The 22884-nt window shown below is 46.7% G+C and overlaps 2 protein-coding genes and 1 pseudogene across 2 annotated transcripts; 1 reads left to right on the top strand and 2 right to left on the bottom strand.

Moving 5' to 3' along the window:
* The first annotated feature begins 5005 nt into the window (after positions 1-5005).
* On the top strand, positions 5006-8550 carry LOC135384508 (uncharacterized). Its single transcript, XM_064613708.1, has 6 exons — positions 5006-5330; positions 5390-5758; positions 6035-6258; positions 6528-6687; positions 7738-7834; positions 8260-8550. The coding sequence occupies exons 1-6, from the start codon at positions 5222-5224 to the stop codon at positions 8294-8296; spliced, it is 996 nt and encodes a 331-aa protein (XP_064469778.1). The 5' UTR covers positions 5006-5221; the 3' UTR covers positions 8297-8550.
* An 8415-nt stretch (positions 8551-16965) lies between these two features.
* Positions 16966-18274, bottom strand: LOC135384507 (zinc finger BED domain-containing protein 4-like; annotated as a pseudogene).
* Positions 18275-19681: 1407 nt separating this feature from the next.
* LOC135384506 (uncharacterized protein K02A2.6-like) lies at positions 19682-22410 on the bottom strand. Its single transcript, XM_064613707.1, has 4 exons — positions 21448-22410; positions 20471-21262; positions 20182-20303; positions 19682-20030 (listed from the first exon to the last, which is right to left on the bottom strand). Exons 1-4 carry the CDS (start codon positions 22408-22410, stop codon positions 19682-19684), a joined length of 2226 nt encoding a protein of 741 aa, XP_064469777.1.
* Positions 22411-22884: the final 474 nt, after the last annotated feature.

The following is a 22884-nucleotide window of genomic DNA, read 5'->3' as shown; positions in this document are numbered from 1 at the left end:
GATTTTGTACCGTTTGCCTGCTAAGATTCCCCAAATACCGAGTGATGCATTTGTTTTGTGTTTGGGTCGATCTCTGGGGCTCAATGGCATTTGTCACAAACAAAGAGCGGTCCTGTGTAAAATTCCTCTTCCCGAAAAAATGTGACTGTCTATGACACATGGAGCATTTACCACGAAAAAGACAGAAATGCGCGATTATGCTGCATTGTTTTTTACCTCCGAAGGTTCAACCGAATGTCTCAAACCAAATGGAATAAGAAACACAGGATTTGTATCGATGGGGAGTTAACACTCTAAGCAATTCCTCGTTTGTTGTATTATTTGTTTGCGTAATCGAATTAAACTTAGCAGCTCACCCTTCGTTTTTAATTTCGAAGCGACTTGCTCCCGAATTTACGGGAGGACGCGTAACAAGAAATAAATAGTATCCGTTTCTGTTCGGAGGGAAAGTCCAGTACACCTTTCGAAGTGAGTTTCTCGGACACAGTGCTCCTGGAAATATTTTTTTTCTGAATCTGTGATATTTCTTTCTGCTTGCTTTTTAAACCACAGCGCTCTTTGTGCGTTATGAGAAATACGCTAATCAAATAAAAAGGAGCAAACGAAAAGCTGGTGACTAAGGTTCAACAAGTGCCGGAAAGTGAAAAATGGGCTTGTACTCAAAATGGGCCACCTTTCTCAAAATAAATAAATAAATTATCACTATAAGATATGTTGTTTTGCTCCTAAGACACTACTGATGGTGGTTTTGGGACAATTCCTGAGGAGCTTCTGGGGATGGCTCGAGGCTTTGCATTTTAACGCTTTTCTGACAAACTGAGGGCCATACGGGGATGTCCGAGGGATGTTATTCCTGTCCTAATGGAACATCCCAGGGATGACCTGAGGATATCATTGTGTTTTGGGGGAGTTTATCGATGGTGAGCTCGATTTCTTTCTCGCAGAGATAAATAGATTTGACGAACTACATGATACTTGAATGTCATGAACATACAACGAAAAATTTACCATTGGGGGAATAACAACAACCAAAAAATGTATCTTTACAATAAGAAGCGTCACACTTAAAACAGCCCCTTATGGACCCCATGTTCGTGGGTAAAAAGTCGCGATACAGCGGTACCGAACCGAACTCTAAAGATCCTTCCTAAAAAAAGTTTGTGATACAAAGCAAGAGACGCCCACGTACACGAAGAGCATAGAGATAAGATATATAAGTTTAACTGGGTTATGGTGTATTGGAGCTATAGAAGGCTGCCCTGAGCGCCTGCAGCTCCCGTTCGTACGCGTTAATTGGGAGGGATGGAATTTAGAAGTGGTCTTTTACACCGCTATGTTTTAGGAAAGTGCAGAGCGCTTTCAGTGGTTTGGATTGTTGTTGCTTTGTAGGCCATCTTCCGGCAATCTTGCAAAAGGAGAAAGGCCTGTTGTCCAGTGCCGCTAGAACCTGTTGGAGCTCAAGTCTGGCTTAGCCATATTTTGCGTGATGCATGATTATGGGGTGCATATCCTCTGCGACTTTGTATCGTTTGCAAAGGTTTGAGTCGGAGAGTCTTAGCTGGTGCCTTGTAGTTCTTGTGTACAGCGCTCCAAGTCGTGGGTGATGTGTGGCTATTTTGACTGATCGTTCAACTCCAGCTGGAATTATGCTGTCTGCTTCAGTGTCGATGAATGCAAGGTAGTCGTTTGGTCCCATTGTTTGTTTCCATATTGTGCGCGCTCTTCTTCCTATACTTTTATGGAGAAGGCTCAATTGGCATATCTGTCTTGCAGATATCCTACTGTTGCTAAGGGCTTCCTTGTTTGCAGCTCTGTCTGCGCATTAATTTCCGGGAATGTCGCAGTGAGACGATATCCGCTAGAGTAATATACTGTGTCCTAAGGGTTCGGTTTAGCTGCAGCTGAAAATAGAAAAATAAGGCGTAATCGAGAGGGTGGCTTACGTTGTACTCCATCGAGGAGGAATAATTGTCTGTTTTGGGGCTTCGTGTTCGAGCCTCTGCTAACCCCTAGTAACACATATTGTTGCCACAACGTTGCTGCAACGTTACGAATGCTGTAAATAGTGGAGCAATGTTTCGCAATATTCAACAATATTGTGGCAACATTGCTAGATGTTGGTCAACATTTTTCTACGCACGGCAACGTCGCCACAACATCACACTAAAACGTTTACCGAATATTGCTGCCCAACATTGTCCAAACATAGCCGGATCGCGTACCTGCAATATAAATTTTCATTTGAAGGAGATTGTCCACTGTACCAAACGTCCAAGACGTCAGAGAGCCTTTTGCCCCTTCGAACGATTTTATAACCGCTGTACATGGTTTGAGGGGCGCACATATTTACGCAACTATTGTACGAAACATCGGCCGCACTAGCCCGGCTGTGATGCGGTCACGTGATTAATGGCGCTTGTCGTTGTTATGCCGGTGTGCGTTTTGCTGTCGGGCGTTCTAGAGCAACCACCGTAGGTTACAGTTTGAAGTCACTTCCATGGCCTCTTCAGCTTTGAAGGATTTCGGTGAGTATACCCTCTTTGTTAACGTTGTTTTGACGATAGCAGAGCTTGGCATGTTCTTGCATAGTCCTTGCGTCTCTATCACACATGGGGAACGCGGGACGCTCAGCGCGCCAAGTTTCAAAAGTGAACGCCGCGTTTCGCATTCTTCGCTCTAGTCGCTCTGCCGCTGACGCAGAACGATTTTGTTGTGATTATGAAACGGTGTAGGCTGAAAAGCTCGTTGCATAATGTGAGCTCTCGCCAGTTACGGAGGCGGATCTCGCATGATGTTTCAATGGATCTACAAAACTTCCTGGATAACACAGTGTTTGACAGTCCAAGTGACGACGCTTTGGAAGGTGTGCCAGAGGGTCAGGTGCCTGCCACGCTGACAATACTCAATTTGTCTGTTGATGCCGCAGGGAGCAGTCAAGAGAGTGACAGCTCAGATTACGAGAGCGTCGTCTCTGTCGCCTACGCTGGCTATTCGGAAGATGCATTGGGCAGTGTGTCGCATGAAGCCTTCGATGTTCACTCAGATACAGACGTGAATTCTGGACGCTCGACTACTCATACTGTCCATTCTGCAGCGGACACAGGCAGTGTAAAGGTTAAGTTGCAGCAGTGGGCGCTCAAGACAAAAGTACCTGCCTCCCACCTGACAAGTCTGCTAAAAGCCCTGAAGTCTTTCCACCCCGATCTTCCCGAAGATGCAAGGACGCTCTTGCAAACGCCGAGGTCAATTGAGGTCAAATCTTTGGGGGACGGTGTGTACCATTACTTTGGTATACGTGCCACATTGCTTCGCCACATTATTGAGGACAACATACCCAGCAGCTGCTCCACACTTTCCTTGGTCATCAACATAGATGGGCTTCCCATATCAAGGAGTTCAAGGAGGCAATTTTGGCCCATACTTATAAGAGTCAATGAAAGTTCAGACAGTACACCATTCATTGCTGCACTGTACGAAGGTGATTGCAAGCCACAAGATTTGAGCGCATACTTGAGCGATTTTGTGCAAGAAATGAATGAGCTTTTAAAGGAAGGCATTACTCACAATGATCACCTGTTCGACGTTGTGCTGCACGCATTCATATGTGATGCACCAGCTAGAGCATTTTTGAAGTGCATCAAAGGACACACTGCTTATTATGGTTGCGAGAAGTGTGTTCAGAAAGGCATATATTCAAGTTGCGACAACAAGGTCATCTACCCTGAGTGCGGAAGTCTACTACGTACTGATGAGAGCTTTAAAGTGCAACAACAACCAGATCACCACCATGGGTATTCTCCTTTGCTCTCCTTAAATGTGGGACTTGTGAGTCGTTTCCCGTTAGATTACATGCATTTAGTGTGCCTGGGAGTAATGAAGAAATTGCTGACTCAGTACTGGACGTCCAGCAAGCCGCACCCAGCAAAGATGAGTAACCTGTCAAAGAAACAAGTCTCGGAATATCTTAATCGTTTAAATGCCCACGTCCCCAGCGACATGAAACGAAGGCCAAGAGCACTCCATGTCGTGGAGCTCTGGAAAGCAGTTGAATTTCGCAACTTCCTGCTTTATTACGGAGCTGTAGCTTTACAAGGCACCCTGGGGCGTGCTCATTTCAAACATTTCATGAAGTTCAATGTCTCCATGACGATTCTGGTCTGCAGGAAGTTCTCCGTGACACACATTGATACTGCAGAGCGTCTTCTTCAGGAGTTCGTAGCTGAGGCTGGTGAGCTCTACGGAAGTGGAATTTACGTGTATAACGTCCATTCCTTGCTTCACGTCGTGAATGACGTGCGAAGGTTCGGCCCACTTGACGCGTATTCAGCATTCCCGTTCGAGAATTTTCTACACGAAATCAAATCGTTACTGAACTCTCACGCCAGGGCTCTGCAGCAGGCTGTCCACCGCCTCAGCGAAAAGCAATTGATGTGCAGGTTAGGGCGTCCACCAGCGTTGTCATGTGAGCCCTCACGACAGCATTCCAACGGGCCAACCCCTGCAGGGATCACCTGCACTCAGTACTCCATGCTTCAAATTGGAGACACTGTTTTCAAGCTTTCAAGAACAGACTGCTGTGCAAAGCTGAAGGATGGCCACATTGTATGGATTGTAAACATTATAAGCACTGCAAGTGGCGTGAGCATCTGCGGACGGTATTTTCCAAAGCTGGAGAACCTATATCATCAGCCGCTGACATCCTCTGAGTTGGGCATATTTGCAGTTACGGGCCCTTCAACAGATTATGCTGTCTGGAGTGTAGACGACATTCAGCACAAATGTGTGTGCCTGCCAGCTGGACCAGGCCGCTACGCTATATTTCCTCTCTTGCACACATGCAAGTAATACGTCATGCACCACTGGAGGGCCCCTTACATCCTCTTTTCTTTTTTTTTGTTAAACTGTCCTGAGGCACGGGCAGTAATTTTTGTGTTGCCGTGATCTGATGCGGATCAGCGGTTGACTTTACCAGCAAAAGCACTGCCTAAGCTTCGCGACGTGCTATGAAAAATCAACTAGAGGGCGTTCTGTGCACAGTGTCATGCACTGTTGTTTGACATTTCTTTGAACTTTTCTTTGTTACTGTTTTTCAAACAAAGCATCATCATCAATCCCATGTTCCGCTGTTCTAGGAACTGCGCAGTACAGTATCGTGTTCTATGAGGAACGTGACGAGGTTTCTGCAATTCCTACACTGTGGGTCACTCCACATGGCACTGCAATGTGGCCACCATACAAGAATGCTGCCAAGCTGGCAAATGCAATACGGAATTGTGAAAAGCCTGTGAAACACTGGACGGAACACAAGTGTCGGGTGCTTTATCAGTGCGGTAGGTTGTCATTTACATCATCTGTGGAAGCGCCAATAACCTTGTTATTTTTTTCCCAGAGACTTATGAAATGGCAAGACAAAAAGAGCGCCAGGCAGCGATCACGTCAGACCTAGCAAGCGACAACGACAATGACGAAATCTGCATCCTCAAGAGGAAGCGTCGCCGACCACAACGCTTTTTATCTTCTGACGAAGAGAGCATGAACGCCGTGGATGGAGCCGTTTCAGACGAAATGGCAGAACCTCCTGCTGAACAGCAACTCACAGCGCAGTGTATTCCACGCCCACGACCTCCAAAGATACCAGGATCTCAGCCTCGCACTTCACAAACTGCGTCGGTTCCTCGCTCACTCTCTCCCCCAAGGTCACTGTCACAAGGGCCAAGAAACCATGAAGTGAGGGCCAGAGAAAGTCCCACGAAGTCTTGTAAGTACAGCCTTGACAAATTATCTTGCACCTTGTAACACTTATCTTCAACTGTGCTTTTAAACGTTATGTTCACATTATAGCTGTACGTAATTCGTTTATATGAGACCATATCAGCTGCGTACCTTTGTGTAGAGATCGAGTTGTACTGGAGGGCAAAGAAATCCTGTTGTCGTCAATAGCTACCCCTACAGTTAAAAGCCCTCAGACACTGCACTGTTTCGCAGTCTCAGCTGTGGCATAGATTCTGAAATGTCATTCCTCTGTCTTTTGCAGCATTAGAGCACAAGACCCTCAAGGTATTGAAGGGGATAAAGACACAACTAGCTATACAAGCAGGGAGTCTGAAAAGAATTGAAACGGCGCTCTCAGCACACATTCCACCACCAGCACCTGAGCCACCAGACAGTCAAGTGCTCGAACTGCTACCTCTAGCATCCAGCAGCAGTCTTGATGAGCTTGAGAAACAGCTCTATGCACCCAAAAGCAGATCTGATCTTGTAAGGACAGCTTGCATTTCCTGTAATTATTTTTGTCTAATGCTCTATGCCATCAGTATTTTTGCTTACGGAAGCATCTACTGATTGCGCACTTTCAAGTGGGCAATAAAATGCACGGGTAATTCAGACTGTGAATATGGCCAATGGTAGTGCAAATGAAAAAAAATAATAATAATAACCCAGTTATGTCCAATTTTCCCAAGCTGAGCAGCCCATTTTGTAGCAATAATTCTTCCCCTTCGTATGTGACAGTCCATTCTCATCCATAGGTGTCCTACCTCTCAACTATTGGCGGGGCTTCACCGCAAGACTGTGTGCGTCACATCATGCGGCGGTGCATGGTGGACTCGTATGCTCAAGGCTTCTGCATGACTGGAAGGAAAGGCAAACAAGCCTTTTTGGGCCACAAGCTGTTGGACGTCGTCACTGGTAGGTTGTCATCACAGTTGCCAATAGCCCACTGGAGGCAGTGTAGTTGTGTGCATTGCTTTCAAGTGATCTAAAATAGCATTCTTGTACAACATCTACTGAACTGCAGGGATGTAAAAAGGAGCATTAGTTTCTCTTAGTGGTTGGCTGTTCAACTTGGACTCAAAACTCGCATTTCTATCTGTCGTAGAACTACCTAGCTAGCAGGTTCTAAAACATTTATGACAAGAATACATAGCCTGCTGGTCCAGTTTTTAAAATGCTTCTACACCAAAACTAAACGCAAAACCAAAACAAACTTGAAGGTGACTAAAAACGTTCTCCTTGTCTCCAAGTTCACAGCCACAGCTAGTAGAGCTTACCTTCAAAACAGAACAGTTTTAAAATACAGCGAGCTCCCTTTAAGTCATAATCGGATAAGTTGAAATTTATGCTTGACTCAAACCCACCATGATTTTCCTGGTCTATCTACTTTGTTGTACAATGCATTTAATAACTCAAATTACTGTTTAACTTAAACAAACAGTGGTGGATACTGGGGGCATCGAGTTGTTCAGAGTTTACTGTATAGTCGTTTTTCGCTCAAGCTTAGGTTTCGTTTTCCAATTATTTATGTGGAGTATGTTGTCATTGCCCGTTTCTGCAAGCTTTGATTTCCTGGCAAGGTTGATTGGCTACTGGACAAGCAGCCTATTGTGTTCTCTTACGACTGAAGTGAAACATCCTGATTTTTACCTGGTTGTGAGCTCAACTAAGAGTAAAGGAGAAAAGGATAGAAATGGCATGCGACGTCACGACAAATGTTCTGGAGATATTTGGGGTGCTTTTTTGACAACAATGTTGCCCTCCGCAGATGGGGCAGAACGTCGGAAACTGGTTCAGCTTTGGGCTGTGCAGGAAGCCTTTAACTGAAGGTGTGAATTCACAAATGTGGAACCCACACATGGCATGACTATGCTAATAGAGTGCTTTTTGGGGGTAAATAGGAAAAAAGTACACATAATTTGTGAGCTGACTTCGTTCCTTTTTTTGTTTTCTCGACAATACAAGGCGCAGTACGGAAGCATTTCCCGGAAGAAACTGACACACATCTGAAGACGTACGTTGCAGACTGGCTACGCTATGCTCCATCAAGGGTGAAGAAACGGTATGAGAGATATGTACTCATTATTATGCTCCCTCCTCATTTCCAATGGGAGCAATGGGATGAGTGCAAGCCCTGCTGTGTGTATATGTTTAGTGCCACATGTATAGTGATAGCGTATGGAACATTGGAAGGTAGACCCGTGCAAATGTTGCATTGTCTTATGAAATCGAATAGGTCCAGTGTCAAATCACGTTCAAATCGAAACAAGTAGTTTTCAAATATATAACAAACACTTCGGTTATTCGGTTGGAAGTTGGAATGCCAGTACAGGGGGTTCCTTCTGGTACATTTTATGCTTGTTTTCTTCAGTGGTTACATTGCTCTGGGTGTTTCATTTGCTTCGCCCAACATTGGTGTTGCATTTTGCGGCCACCGTCATGTGTTGCTTTAAACTATGTTAAACATGTTTCACATTTCCATTTCAGGAACAGCAGCCCTCAGGAACAAGCACCATCTGTGTAACTGTACACATAAATAAAGCTTTTTTAAAATAAAAAGCTTTGCACCATAATCTACCTGAGCGCCATTAGCCTGTCATAATCGCATATCTGAGCCACCCACAAGTCCCACGGTGGAGCCAGAATATTTCTGAGGACCGTAAACAGGGGCTGAGGGCATGCTGGGATTGACCCGTAAAGGGTTTCAGACAATGCTGGCGCACAGCACACGGTGGCTTCGCATCCAAATCGTAGCACACGCTGGGAGTGTCTGCTCGGAAAAGTGGGAGCACTATACTGGTTGCCTCTTGACCTAGCGTTGTAAGTATAATGCCTCTTCCCCATGGTAACATAGGGGGAACTGATGCAGTGCTCGCCCTTTTCCCAACATAAACTCTCAGCATGTGGTTCAGTTCTTGCATGCGGAGACACTGTGCTTCATGGGCCGGCATTTTCCGCCGCCATCATCCTGGTGGCAACATTCCTGTAATGTTACCTGAACGTTCAGTAATAGTGGTTTTACTGTTGGGGCAATGTTGGAATAACGTTGGCTCCACGAGAAAAAATATGCCAGTAACATTGCAGCAATGTTGGAACAATGTTGAAAGCATGTTGTCATCATGTGGCAGTATCATTGCAGCAACGTTGCAGAGCTAATTTAAACATTCTGGCAATGTTGGAGCAATGTTCGCATGTAACGTTACTAGGATGTGGCTTCAAAAGGACATTAGCCACGTTTTGACAACGTTTGGGGGCAACATTGTAACAATGTTCCGGCAACATTTTGGTCGGACATGTCAGTAGTAGGGAATGACCACGAGTTGCCCACAACACACACGCGGTCTGGACTCACTCTTTTGCAATTGACTCTTGACTTTGGATTGACTTTTGAATGGCAACTCATTGAAGAAATGCAAACGTCTAACCACTATGTGTACATATAGCTCTGGGTGAGAAATGGACCTTAAGTCAACCTTCCCAATTTCTGTGTAGACATCACGATGCCCTTCTGTTTGGAGTTGCCAAAATCTGACCAGCTCCAGTGGCGCAGCGGTAACGCGTGCGCTTGGAGACTGGGAGGTCCGCGGTTCGAATCCGCGGGCCGGCTGTGCCGTCTGGGGTTTTTCCTGGGTTTCCCTCAGATGTGTAATAGGCGTATGCCGGCACAGTTCCCCTGAAGTCGGCCCATGGACGCAGCTATCCTCCCCCCGAGCGGATTCCGTTCGGTCTTCCACTTCACCCTTTCCTCTCCTCCTCTCCACCACCTTTCCCTTCCCGAGAAACATGCCGCCTAATCAGGCAGGCAGACCTCTCGGGTTCCTCCCAACGACACTCCTCCTCCTCCTCGCCAAAATCTGTGATAGCTGTATGCATTTTGAATTGATGTGTCATTAAACCTGATATGGTTTATTTTTCTCTCTTCTTTTCTGCTATTGTTGCCCTGGGTGACTGATATGGTTAGGACAAGGAAAGGGAAAGAAAATACAGCACGAACGAAGTGTCTGAATGTAAGCATGTCATGGGTAATTATTCACTGCTTATTATTCATACTGCTGATATAATCTCTGACTTAATTTATTTACAATCGTAGTAGTCCGCGTAACAGATGGATGGCATTGACCGTCTCTATCATGGCGTAATGTTGGAGACCTAGGGACCTATGGGAGTTACACTACCTGGTTAGATATACCTTGTGTGCACCATGTGATCTACTGGTGATATAGGTGGAGCATAACTGTGATGATCCAGTGAACAGCTATGCGTTCCTAGACATTGCTGTGCAACTTGCGATCATCTGGGCTGATGCTTGTGCTCGCGTATTTGGTGACTACTTCCAGACAGTTTTGTGGTTGGGAAAGAACAGCACCAATTAATTGCTGCTCCCAAAGCATCTATAGTGACAGTTGTTGGAGCTTTAGGTTTGAAATGAGCCAAGAGTGGGGCTTTGGACACTGCAAGGTGAGGAGTCTGGAAGGCTTCTTCATACTGTTCTGTCCAGGCAAAGTTAAGCGACTTAATCATGGTTTCGAGTGGAGCTGCAACCCTGGAAAAGCTGGGAATGAACGATAGAAATTTGCGGTCTGGACCTATGAAAGAACGTCTTTCTGGCTATATGGGCAGGAGATTCGGAGCATAGTTTCCACTCAGTAAGGGTCTGGCTATTTCCCTTCACTCGAGAGAACAAATCCTAGGAACACGAGACAATTGATGTTCTGACGCTGGAACACATATGAAAATGTCATTAATTGCCCTTCCTATATGTGTTACTGCCTCAGAACACCAATTTTCTCTTGTTCATCTGATGCAGCTTGCGTAGATCCCGTCGTATGAATGTGTGTATGAGTGAGAAAAAATGTAAGAATGAAAAGGGGGATGAGTGTGAGGGAGTGGATGACTCGTCCTTTCCGATGATGCGCCCGTGTAAGTCGCTGGGAAGGTGTGTTGGCCTTGCTCAGTGGTACAGCCCTGGACTGGTAATCCAGGAGGTGTGGGTTTGAGTCCTACAGCTGGCTAACCTTTTCAGTGACTTCCATCTTTCATCATTACATGCAAGGAATCTGATACTGGGAAAGCCAAAATGGCACTTGTTTAGCAAATCATTCAGACCATTATACTGCAAGGGATGAAGGACCCTATCGAGAAGGGTCTTGAAAGTGCCAACGGAGTCAGCATAGGTGCCAATATCGTCCCATTAAGCACAGATGACGTGCTTGCCAGTACGAGGCTGGAGATCTTGAAAAACAAACTGCATGATACGTTGAAACGACGGGGAACATCTTGGATGTCATCCGCATGAGGCAAAGGTTGGACAACACTGATTGTACCTTCAGTCAAAGGCACATAGTTCACAAAAGTTGTTTTTATTAACCTTGGTGAAGACGATGATGGGGAATGCCCAGGGCCCTAAAGCATAACGTATGATGTCTTGAGACAGGAGTTTTTTTCTGTTGCTCCAGAAATTTTTGGTAATTCGAAGTGTAGTGTTACGGACTGCGGCTATAAGGTGTGGTATTCAGCAAAAGGTCAACACGGTGTTCAATGCCCATACAGTGGCCTACACATCATCATGGTGGGAGAAGGTTTGAACTATTCTCTAGAGAGCTGGCCTGAGAGTTTCCCTCTCCCTCGCGCGCCCTGCCCACCCGGAGCGCGCCAATGGGAGGACGGTGTCGGCTGAGTGCCATCTGGGGGCAGAGGTTCGAACGTAGACGGAGACGTGCTTTTGGCGATGCTACATCCATTGGGTCGTTCCATCCACCACAGCCCTGAGTTGGCCCGTGAGATGGCGCTGCTCGATCTGTGATAAACGTTTCATGATCGGCGTCCTTGAGCGATGCCTGCGTTTGTTTGTTTGTTTTTGCTTTTAATGAACGCTTTATGATAGGCGTTCTTGAGCGATTCCCGCGTTTGTTTGTTTGTTTTTGCTTTTAATGAACGTTTTATGATGGCTTGATTCATTACCTGAACATATCCGTGGCAAGTTTTCGGCGTCCTTGAGCGATGACCACGTTTGTTTGTTTGTTTTTGCTTTTAATGAACGTTTTATGATGGCTTGATTCAGCTCCATGACGAAAACCTGAGACTGGGAAAAAGACGAAAAACAGACGACACAGCACAAAGTCTCAAAGGTTGATTCAGTGCCTGTTAGGCGCGGACTTCGAATGGTGCGTTTGCGGCGTCCTTGGGCAATGCACGCGTTTGTTTATTTTATTAAATATATAGAACACGCGTTGTTAGAGTGATCTTGATAAGACGTCTGCGGAATCGTTGCGCCCGTGTTTGGGTGATAGTAGGGCGTTCTTTGGCGTGTGTGTGTGTGCCTTCCCTTTTATAGGAGATATGCGAAATGAAGCGCCCTCTCTTGCCCGTTAGCGAAAACGCGCTCGCGCCATTTTCGTCGAGGCAATGCTTGGAAAGCATGGCCCCGCTGTTCCGTGTACACGGTTTGCGTTGCCCCTGAGTAAGTTTGACTGAATAGTGGCAGCTGAAAAGGGCTTCTGTTGTCATCCTATGTGTAAGTGCCTCATGTACCACTGCGTTAGTAAAAGTTTGTTGTGCAGAAGGCAGCAGCCGGCAGCATAGTGTAAACGACACGGCAAGCTTTTCGGTCTGCTTAATAAGGAATCGTCTGATTACCACAACTTTTTGTCGTGAAAAGAACTGCGTATGTCGAAACTCTGAAGAACAAAACACAATGTTATTTAGTAATGATGAAGGTGTCATCGCACTGCTGCGCGAAGCTGTACTAGCAGAGAGGAATAAAACGACAAAAGGGTGCGTATTCATGAATCGCTGTAACGGAGCACTAGGACGAAAATGACATGAAGAAAAAACCTGAAATAGTATCCTGTAGTTGAGGCTACTATCGGACCAGACTAAAGCTTAACGAGTAAAGCTTAACATTCTCGATCATTCAGAATTAATACGAGTATGCAGTCATTTTAGAATCAGACATTTGCCGCTCGTTTATGCACCACTGGTGCAGAACCTGAGAGGCAGACCCATAATGTGATATGAGTGATCCTGATTTGACTCTTTTTCTAAAATCACTGAACTTATGGTGAATTATATCATAACCCGGCAGGTGAATTGTCAAATGTGATAGATTGGAATAAGTGCGCTCTCTTGACGTACATCCTAACTCCAAATAAGCATGTGCACAATAATTTGCGGTCTCTACATATGTTCTCTACTGTGTTTCAGTTTCTCGTGCACAAGGGAAAGCAAGAAAAGAAATTAGTCGAGCCACTAAATAGGCCAGAACACGAGAATAGGACATCACCTATGAATATTTGCTTTTAAATCTTATTTGTGTTTGTGTGTGTGTTAAGGAAGATCACTTCTTGTAGTTGAACTACGTAGGATAAAACCACTCTTATTACGGGTTCAGAATCATTGCATTTATGTTGATCAAATATTTTTTATTAAATAACAAATAAATGTTGGTCATGAAGGCACATGCTCGACAAACGGGTCAAGTCGTGGCTTAAGGAGAGCAAGCAGCAATGATAGAACCAGATACCTTCCAACATCTAAATCTGAAACCTAGTACTATATCGTCTAATTATATATCTCAACTACCAAATGCAGCAGCACTACAACTGTGGCGTGGTTACCAGAATCTCAAAACATTAAGGAAGAGATTGCTCGGGACAGTGCGGCAAATGGTATGAAAAACTCCTGCATCGAAATATTCCCTTTTATAAGACCAGTATCTCATTTAATCTTACCATCACAATATCAGCTAAAACTAAAAAGTGAAGTATTGCAGAAAACAAAGTAAATGCAAATGCCGAACGTCGATGATAAATGCCGTGTGAGATCTCGCTGAAAATGGAATCCACCGCAAAACTGTAGGACTATCTCTGCTGCTGAGACTAGAGTTCTGAACAGTTTGTCAACCGTACATGCCGCCAAAATGTTCTGTACTCCACCGAGAAGTCGTGCTTGAAAAATTGCGGCCGTGCATTCCTCTTTAGCGGAATCCCCTCAAGCCGCGCTGCAGCTCGTGAGAGATCTGCCTTAGCCATGGCGGTCGGGAGCGGCGCACTCGACAGATGGCGCTATTTCGCATATCTCCTATTGAGCATGTCATGTGATTTGTGTGCGATGCGCTGTGGACCGGGACACGGCCGGTGAGAGGTATACCCCGTTTTTGTTTCTTTGTCATTTCGTGGGACAATGCGTCATTATGGACTGTTTCCCTATGCGTTTTTTTTCTCTCTGTTTCATACGGCCCAGTTTCGGCTTATGATTGCCACCCACTGTTGTCATCGCCAACAAAAGCCTGTCCATGCAGTTCCTTGCAACAAATGTCATCTGCCATAATTTCGCAGCCTTCTGTGGTCAGTTGCATGCGTCTCCTGGTTTCACATAGAAAGATGATGCGCGCCCAGGCGATTGACAGCAGTACGGTGCCACCAAAAGTTTAATGAAAGAAACCACCAAAAAAGTAGTCTTCTTTCATCATTAGCCAGCATTACCAAACATACGCACAAAAACGGCCTGGGAGTCTCGTCAAAGTCCTTCTGTAGCAACATGTGTGGCATCGTGTTCAGTAAAGGGGGGAAGAAGAAAGAGTCTTCTGTCGGCATTATCTAAACATACGCACAAAAACGGCATGGGCATGGCATCTCATCAAATTACTTTCGTAACAACACGTGTCGCATGACGCAGTGAAGACAAAAAGGGGGCATGAAACAGAGAGAAAAAAAAAACGCAGAGGGAAACAGTCCATAATGACGCATTGTCCCGCGAAACGACAAAGAAACAAAAACGGGGTATACCTCTCACCGCCCGTGTCCCGGACCACAGTGCATCACACACGAATCGCATGAAATGCTCAATAAAAGAGAAGGCACACACACACACACACGCCAAAGAACGCCCTACTATCACCCAAACGCGGGCGCAACGGTTCCGCTGACGTCTTATCAAGATGACTCTAACAACACGTGTTCCATATATTTAATAAAACAAACAAACGCAGGCATCGCTCAAGGACGCCGATCATGAAACGTTTATTAAAAGCAAAAACAAGCGAATACACGAGCCGTCAAAATCCGTCAATTCATTCCACGAAAACAGAAAAAGAACAAAGAAAAAAGAGACAGAAATGGGATCATGACACAGTACTTATCGCCGACCATTTTCACGGTCCCAAGGAACGCGCGTCCCTAGGTTCACAGATCGAGCAGCGCCATCTCACGGGCCAACACAGGGCTGTGGTGGATGGAACGACCCAGTTGATGTAGCATCGCCAAAAGCACGTCCCCGTCTACGTTCGAACCTCTGCCCCCAGATGGCACTCAGCCGACACCGTCCACGCGTCCTCCCATTGGCGCGCTCCGGGTGGGCGGGATCGCGCGAGGGAGAGGGAAAAGCTCAGGCCAGCTCTCTAGAGAATAGTCAAGATTTGATGATGACCTATTACGATGGACTGAACTACTGACTGTTGGGTTGACGACAGGAGAGCTCCGATTGTGGCTGGCGGAAGCTCCCTATGGATTGGAAGGATCACTTGGGAGGACTGAGGGCGAACCATAGAACAAAGGCACTCGGATGCCAAATGTCCCTTTTTTTTTCATTTGTAGCACATAGCGGTGGATATATCTTGTCCTCTACGAAACGCTGGGGCCCCGCATAGGTCAGAAATCGCCTTGTAGTTCGCTTCCTGTTCAGCTGTAGGCAAGGTAGAGATACGCTGGCGACAAGCAAGCAGAGAGTTCGTGTTGCCATTCGTAAGAGATGCAAGAGCATGACCAGGGGTGATAGACGAAGACATCCCAAGCAAGCAATGTCAGATGGCCGACGGTTGGCAAAAAGTCGGATGCCAACTGTCCAACGACTCTTTGGCCAACCAGCGTTGGCGCAACTTTGCGTAGTAGTAGGCAGGACGAAAGGTTGGTTGCAAGCTGGCCAAAGTGTTTGGGACAAGGTTGGTGACCAAAGAGTGATTTATTGCCTACGCCTGTTTGTTCTCTCCCACCTCAGTATACCCCCCTTCACCCAGAAACCGCATGCACCTGGCACAAGCGTATACTTGGCTTGCTCGACTGCATATCTTACACATTGTTTTTGAACACATATTGTAGTCGCCATTTGGCAGTCGTGGGCTGTAGCGCAGGTAAAACATTTATGGACCAAGTGGGAAAAAAATATCACCTACAAAAATACCTAGTCAAAAAAAAATGAATGGGTCCAGTTGGAAAATTCCGAATTGGTACCAACTGGTCGTGCTCAATTGGTTCCACTTGTGTTTTCGGCTACCCATTGGTCTCATCCAATTGGATCCAACTGGCGCCCCCATTGCAATTGACTGGCATACCAACATTTACCAATTGAAAACATACTGGCCTCCCAGCTCGATCCAATGGGTTCTAGCCAACCGAACCATTTGGACCTGTTGGCACCAACTGGTCTTCCAGCTCGATCCAATGGGTTCTAGCCAATCGAACCGTTTGGACCAGTTGGTGCCAACTGGCCTCCCTGGTGATGCACAACTATCGATGAAAACAATCGATAGCGTGAACACACTATCGATAGTCGGCTATCGATACTACTATCGATAGTTTTACGATTTGTGACCATCTATAGCACAATTGATAGTTCTACTACATGCGACTATAGATAGTACTATCGATAGTTTTACGACATGTGACTATTGATAGTACTATCGATCGCTTTACTACATGCGATCGTCGATAGTACTATCGATAGTTTCACGACATTTGACTATCAGTAGTTGGCGATCAATACTTAACTATCGATAGTTTTAGGACATTTGACTATCGGTAGATACAGACAGTTTAGCGACGCTTCACTTTGTTCGGTTATGGGGTTATTTCCCGTAATACACGAAACACTTGGTTTCTGGCGCCAGGAGCGAACCACCATCGACTGCGCCGCGCGTACTTCACGCTTACGGGTGGAGGCACTTTCGCTACTCATAACCATGGTTGCTTACTTAGCTTTGCGTTCAATGAAGGGCCTGCAATGACGGGAGTACATCCAGCTGTCTAATCTAGATTAACGAATATCAGCACAAAATAAGTGTGGACTACATCAAGAGAGATTGCAGAGTTACTCATCCTCGTCAGAATCTCAGAATGTCAACAGAAACTGGGTACAGCACTTTTCGTTTTAGAAATTGGAGGCTCTTCCCCTAAGGCATGTGCTAAAATAGATTGAAACTTAGTCCTGTGTAAGCCAATAATTCTGGTGGACAAATATGAGCATGTCTACTTTCTTCCCCTTCAGTCTGCTGTGCCTGTCCGAGATTAACTGCCCTGCAGCAGAGAACACACTCTCTGCTGGTACCGATGTAGGTGGAACACGCAGGTACTTAAAGGCTACCTCGCAGAGCGGCGTTGCATAACTGTAGCTGGACCTCCAGAATTCCAAAGGATTGCTGTTCCTCGGCTGTGGTTTGACCTCGAGGTACTGCCATAGCATGAGCTCTGCATTAGTGGTTGGAGTCAACGGCGTGTGGCCTTCTTCGTCCAGGAATCCTAGAATCCGAACTTTTTGTGTAGATTTGTGTTCCTCTAATGTTTCGAGACCAGCAGCAGGACTGGTCGCAGCACTGACACTGCTTTGAGAGATTCGTGCACTGAGTTCATCAACCAGGCCTTCCCTGATACGGTCCGAGTTTGCCCTGGTTATAAATGCTCGTTCCTTCATTCGTGGAGCCAGCATGGTTGCGAATGATGTTAAGTTCCTCTCTTCATAACTGTCCATTCTTCGATGCAGAGAAGAAACCAACTCTTGAAGCACAATTTTAGCCACTGTCGTTTTCAGTGCAGGCTCGATGTGCTCTTCGATCTCTGTGACGATACCACGGACGACAGGAATGACCAAAGAAATCGTTGTGTACTGATCTCCGGACATCAGTTTTGTAGCCTCTTCACACGGTTCTAGAATCGCCACAACATCCTCGATGAGCATGACGTCTTCTGCGGACAAAGGGCTTGGTGCGTGAGGCAACTTCGACAGCATCAGAGTAAGCCTCCCCAACTTCTGGGGTCCTCTTCACCATGTAAAAGATACTGTTCCACCGTGTTGGAGTTTCCTTTACGAGTTTTAGTTGGGGTACCTTACCAATGCGCTCTTGTTCTTCTCGGAGCTTTGCGGTAGCGACGGAACTTGACCTCGTGTGACGCACAATGTTTTTGCATTTTAACAGCACAGTGTTTAGCTCGTCACTGCTTTTTAGACCATCTTGGATTGTTAGGTTCAGCTTGTGAGCGAAGCATGGTAGGTGATCTATACCAAGCAATCTTGCTGCAAGAATCATCCTCTTGTCATTGTCGGTGACAAGAGCAACGATTGTATAGCAGATACCCCAGTCGTCAGCCGCATCTCTGATAGCCTGAGCAACGTTCTCCGCAGTATGAGACCTGTGAAAAACGGTTGTCGACAGCATGGCAGACCGCATAACCGTCTCTTGCAGAAAATGGCAAGTGACAGTGAGGTAGCTATCAGTTGTGCATGATGTCCACATGTCTGCTGTTATGGCACAATTCCTTGCCTTCATAAGAATGACGCGGAGTTTGTCCTTGGGTTCGCCATACAGTGTAGGTACAATAGCCTCAGAAATTTGCGTTCGAGTTGGCAGCTCGTATCTGGGGTCTAACATGTGGCAGAGATCTCTAAAACCCTTGTCGGCGACAATCGAAAATGTTTGCATGTCTCTTGCTATAATCAAAGCTAACTGCTTGTCAAGCTTCTTTTTCTTTTCACTCTCATCCCCGTACTTTTTTTTTACCCGAGTTTTTCTGCTACAAAGGAATGTAGCTTGCGTTGTTTTATCTTGATGGACCAGCCACAGTAACACACGGGTGTGATACTTCTTCAGACTCCTGTACTCCTCGATTCTTTGTAAAAAAACAAACTAGGATGGCTTCGCTTCATATGGTCTCTTAAATATGAAGTATTTCCGCTGGTCTTATACTCCTTGTTGCACAATGTGCACTTCGCAAATCCAGATGCCGCATCTTTGACGAAGTAATCCCAAATCTCCACTTTACATTTCGATGTCACATGACCTCTCGAAGTCTCATCTCAGTGCGTGTGTGGTGTGGAATGTGCCGCAGCAGCAAAGCAAACCAGGGTAAGCATTCGATGGCAACTGATCGCACTAGCGCTCACGGTTGATGGCTTTAATGGGCTGCGACGCGCAGTTTACAATGGCGCTGTTCCATGAGAGCTGAGTTGCTGAGTGGGTGGGACTGTTCGTTGAGGTTCTTCGTCGTCTCTCAAAATTACTCTTCATAGGCTTGTTGTAGTCGAAAGTCGCCTTGATACCTTCACCATAGTGACCTTTGATAACATACTATCGATGGTCGACTATTGATAGTTCTCTCACTATCGATAGTTTTCTTACTATCGATAGTTTCTCACTATCGATCGTTCGATAGTACTATCGATAGTTCTGCATCACTTGCCAGCTCGATCCAATGGGTTCTAGCCAACCGAACCATTTGGACCAATTGGTACCAACTTGCCTCCGAGCTCGATCCAATGGGTTCTAGCCAACCGAATCGTCTGGACCAGTTGGTACCCACTGGCCTCCCAGCTCAATACAATGGGTTTTAGCCAACCGAACCATTTGGACCAGTTTGCACCAACCGGCTTCCCAGGTCGATACAATGGGTTCCAGGTAACCAAACCATTTGCACCAGCACCAGGCACCAACTGGTCTCCTAGATGTCGTGTTTCGTCTCAGATAGCCCTGAGTGGTGACGTAGAAGACTGATGCGAAGGGATTTTATGGCTTTATTTTAATGCGGCCACGGCCGCCATCATGACACACACACAACACACCGAAGACCCCACCTCGGGACCTCTAGCGGAGTTTTTTGCGAAAACGAAACCGAAAGGAGTTAATACATCACACATTCCCCCACACTTAGCCAATAACATAGTCCTTCTGCCAGAAGGGTCGACGACGTTCTCGGACAAACCGGCTTGGATCCAAATAAGTCACTTGCGAATCGGAGTGGACACTCTGAGCGGGTGGAACCGGTCGTTCACCCTGTTGCACATCTTCCTGGTCAGGGGTGGGCACTCGAGGTGAACTCCAAGTGGTATGGGGCAGCACACGTTCTAACGGATTGTACGGAGATGTCACCGAACTTGGCACGCAACGACGGATATGGTCCAAGTGTCTGCGTTGTTTCCCAGAATCCATGTCGATTAGCCATGAACGTGGTCCGAGTCGTTTCAATAAAGTTCTGGGAATCCAGTCTGGAGCCCCACTGAAGTTGCGTATGACAACATGCTCATGCGGGCTATATCTTCTGTACTTAGGAATAGCTTGGTCGTTGAAGCTCAGCATTCTTTTAGGTTTCAGGAGATGGAGTGCGGAGGCAGGTTCTCGACCGAACATCAGAGACGTGGGTGTCTTACCTGTTGATGAATTTATAGTAGCCTACACTCCATGGAACCTTCTGTTCCTTTTTTGAGGCCTGTCTTGACCTCCGCAACCATCCTTTCAGCTTGCCCGTGTCGTTGAGGGGTGATAGGGGGCACTAGTTACAGAAGTGACACCATTTCGGCGATAAAAGTCCTTAATTTCAGCGGATATAAAGGGGGTTCCATTATCTGAAACAACCTTTTCGGGTATACCGAATGTAGAAAACAACCATCGTAGCTCCTGTATGACGTTTCTCGATGTCGGAGCGCGCACATTTCTTACTTCCAGCCACTTGGTATAGGCGCCCACGATGACCAGCAACATGTGCCGTTCACATGGGCCTGCACAGTCCAAGTGGATCACTTGCCATGGACGTGAAGCACGTTCAAAAGGCGATGAAGGAATCCTGGGGGGTAGGCGACGGCTCTCTTTGCAGATATTGCAGTCACGCACTCTGTTCTCAATGTCGGAGTCAATTCTCGGCCACCACATGTAACTCCTCGCACATGCTTTAGCGGCAACCATCCCTCGGTGACCAGCGTGGATAAACTCTAACGCCTTCTGCCGTGCAACAGGAGGTACTACCACCCTAGTTCCCGTGACCAGACAACGTTCATGTATAGATAGCTCCGACGCAAGTCGAGCAAACGGCTTGAACTTGTCACCTTGAATTCGGCTGAAGTCGCCTGACTGCACAGCTTTGAATACCACTGACAGGATGGCATCCTCTTGTGTACCTTGGCGTAGCTCTTCCATCGTAAGAGGGGGGTTCTTAAACCCTTCCAAGAGAAGTACGTCTGCCGGTGGATAGGGCTCATCTGTTCTACCTTGAAGCGGCAGCCGACTCATGCAGTCAGCATTCTGGTTTTCCGGTCCCTTACGATACACCAAGTCGTAGTCATAAGCTGCCAACCGTAAGCACCATCTAGTCATGCGCGGGGAGAGGACTTGAGGAATCGGCTTATGGCTTCCAAGGATACCAAGCAAGGGCTTGTGGTCCGTCAATATCGTAACATGACGACCTGCAACGTACTGGTGGAACTTGGCAACGGCGAACACCACAGCCAGCCCTTCCTTATCGAGTTAGGAGTAGTTTTTTCCGCAGTTCCGAGTGGCCGTGAGGCGAAAGCCAAAGGCGCATCTCTCCCTTCCGAGCCTTATTGCCAAAGTACCGCACCTAACCCATAAGGAGATGCATCACAAGAGGTAAATAGCGGCTTTGTTCCTTCATAGTGAGCCAAAACCGTACACGAGCTCACTAGATTCTTCAGTCTTGCATAGGCTTCTCTGTGCTTTATCTCCCACTTCCAAACTTTGTCTTTCGCGAGGAGCTCGTAAAGGTCAATGGCTACCGAAGCCATGTTCGGTAAAAACTTCTCGTAGAAAGTCAGTAACCCAAGAAACGACTGAAGCTCCGTTTTCGACGTTGGTTCTGGTGCGTCTAGGAGGACCTGAACTTTCTCCTGTGTCGTGTGGACACCTTCAGCATTTATCCGATGCCGTTGGTAAGAGACTTCATCAACAGCGAACCGACACTTGGATTTTTTTAGCCGCAGATTAGCCGTTTTCAGTCGTTCAAGAACTTCCTTGAGTCTCAAATCGTGTTCCACTCGGGTGTTTCTAGTAATGATCACGTCATCGAGATACACACTGGTTCCAGGAATTCCGGCAAGAACAATCTCCATGTACCTTTGAAAAATTGCCGGCGCTGTGGACACGCCAAAAGGAAGTCGATGTACAGCATACAGTCCTTTCAACGTGTTGATAGTCAAAATCTGGGCCGTTTCTGGAGTTACGCGGAGCTGCTGATAGGCTTGTGCGAGATCCAGGGTTGAAAAAACTGTTCCTCCCTGCAAGTTAGCCAGGATTTCACTTGCAGAGGGCAAAGGAAGCGATGCCTTCTTAGACGCAGCATTGACGGTCGTTTTATAGTCTCCGCACAACCTAATGCCACCGTCTTTCTTACGGACGATGACAACCGGTGTTGCCCAGTCTGAATGCTGCACTGGTGATATGAAGCCATGAGTTTCCCAGTCCTTGAGCTCATGCTCCACTGCTTTTCGCAATGCAAAAGGTACTGGGCGAGCATTTCGAAACTGTGGCACCGCATCGTACCGTAACTCTATCCCAACGGGGGGTCCCTTGTGCCCTTCTCCAGAGTCCGCGAAGACCGATGCATGATCACTCATTATGGTCTCCAACTTGCTTAGTGGAGGCTCCATCTGATTAATACCTTCCAGCTTGATTGGCCGCCTCGCCTGCCTTAGCCATAGCATAGGCGTTTTTGAACGTTACGTTCTGCTCACTTGGCAATCGTTGCTGCAAATGTGTGTCACTCAGTCCGCAGACGAACCTGTCTCGCAGCATCACATATAGTGCTAAACACGTTGACGGAACTCGGGTCACTGGAACAGTTATTGCTGCGGACGAACCTGAAGCTGCTGGTGCAACCGGAGCGGCGGAGGCGTCTGACTCAGTCGATGTGGCGGTAGGCGCGACGGCCTCACGAATGACGACGGATGACGGTGGCTCACCAAAATTACGCTCTTTAGCAAATATCCTCAACGCAGACACATAGTCGTCTATAGATTCACCAGATTGCTGATCCCTCCGGTAGAAATGCGAGCGTCCCACTAATTCTGAGGGCTTAGATTCGAAGCGTTCGTTGAGAAGTTTGACCATTTCGGTGTAGGGAA

The sequence above is a fragment of the Ornithodoros turicata genome, chromosome 2 (assembly GCF_037126465.1).
Source record: "Ornithodoros turicata isolate Travis chromosome 2, ASM3712646v1, whole genome shotgun sequence".
NCBI lineage: Eukaryota > Metazoa > Arthropoda > Arachnida > Ixodida > Argasidae > Ornithodoros > Ornithodoros turicata.
The sequence above is the reverse complement of the archived record's forward strand: the minus strand, read 5'-3'. Positions and strand labels throughout refer to the sequence as shown.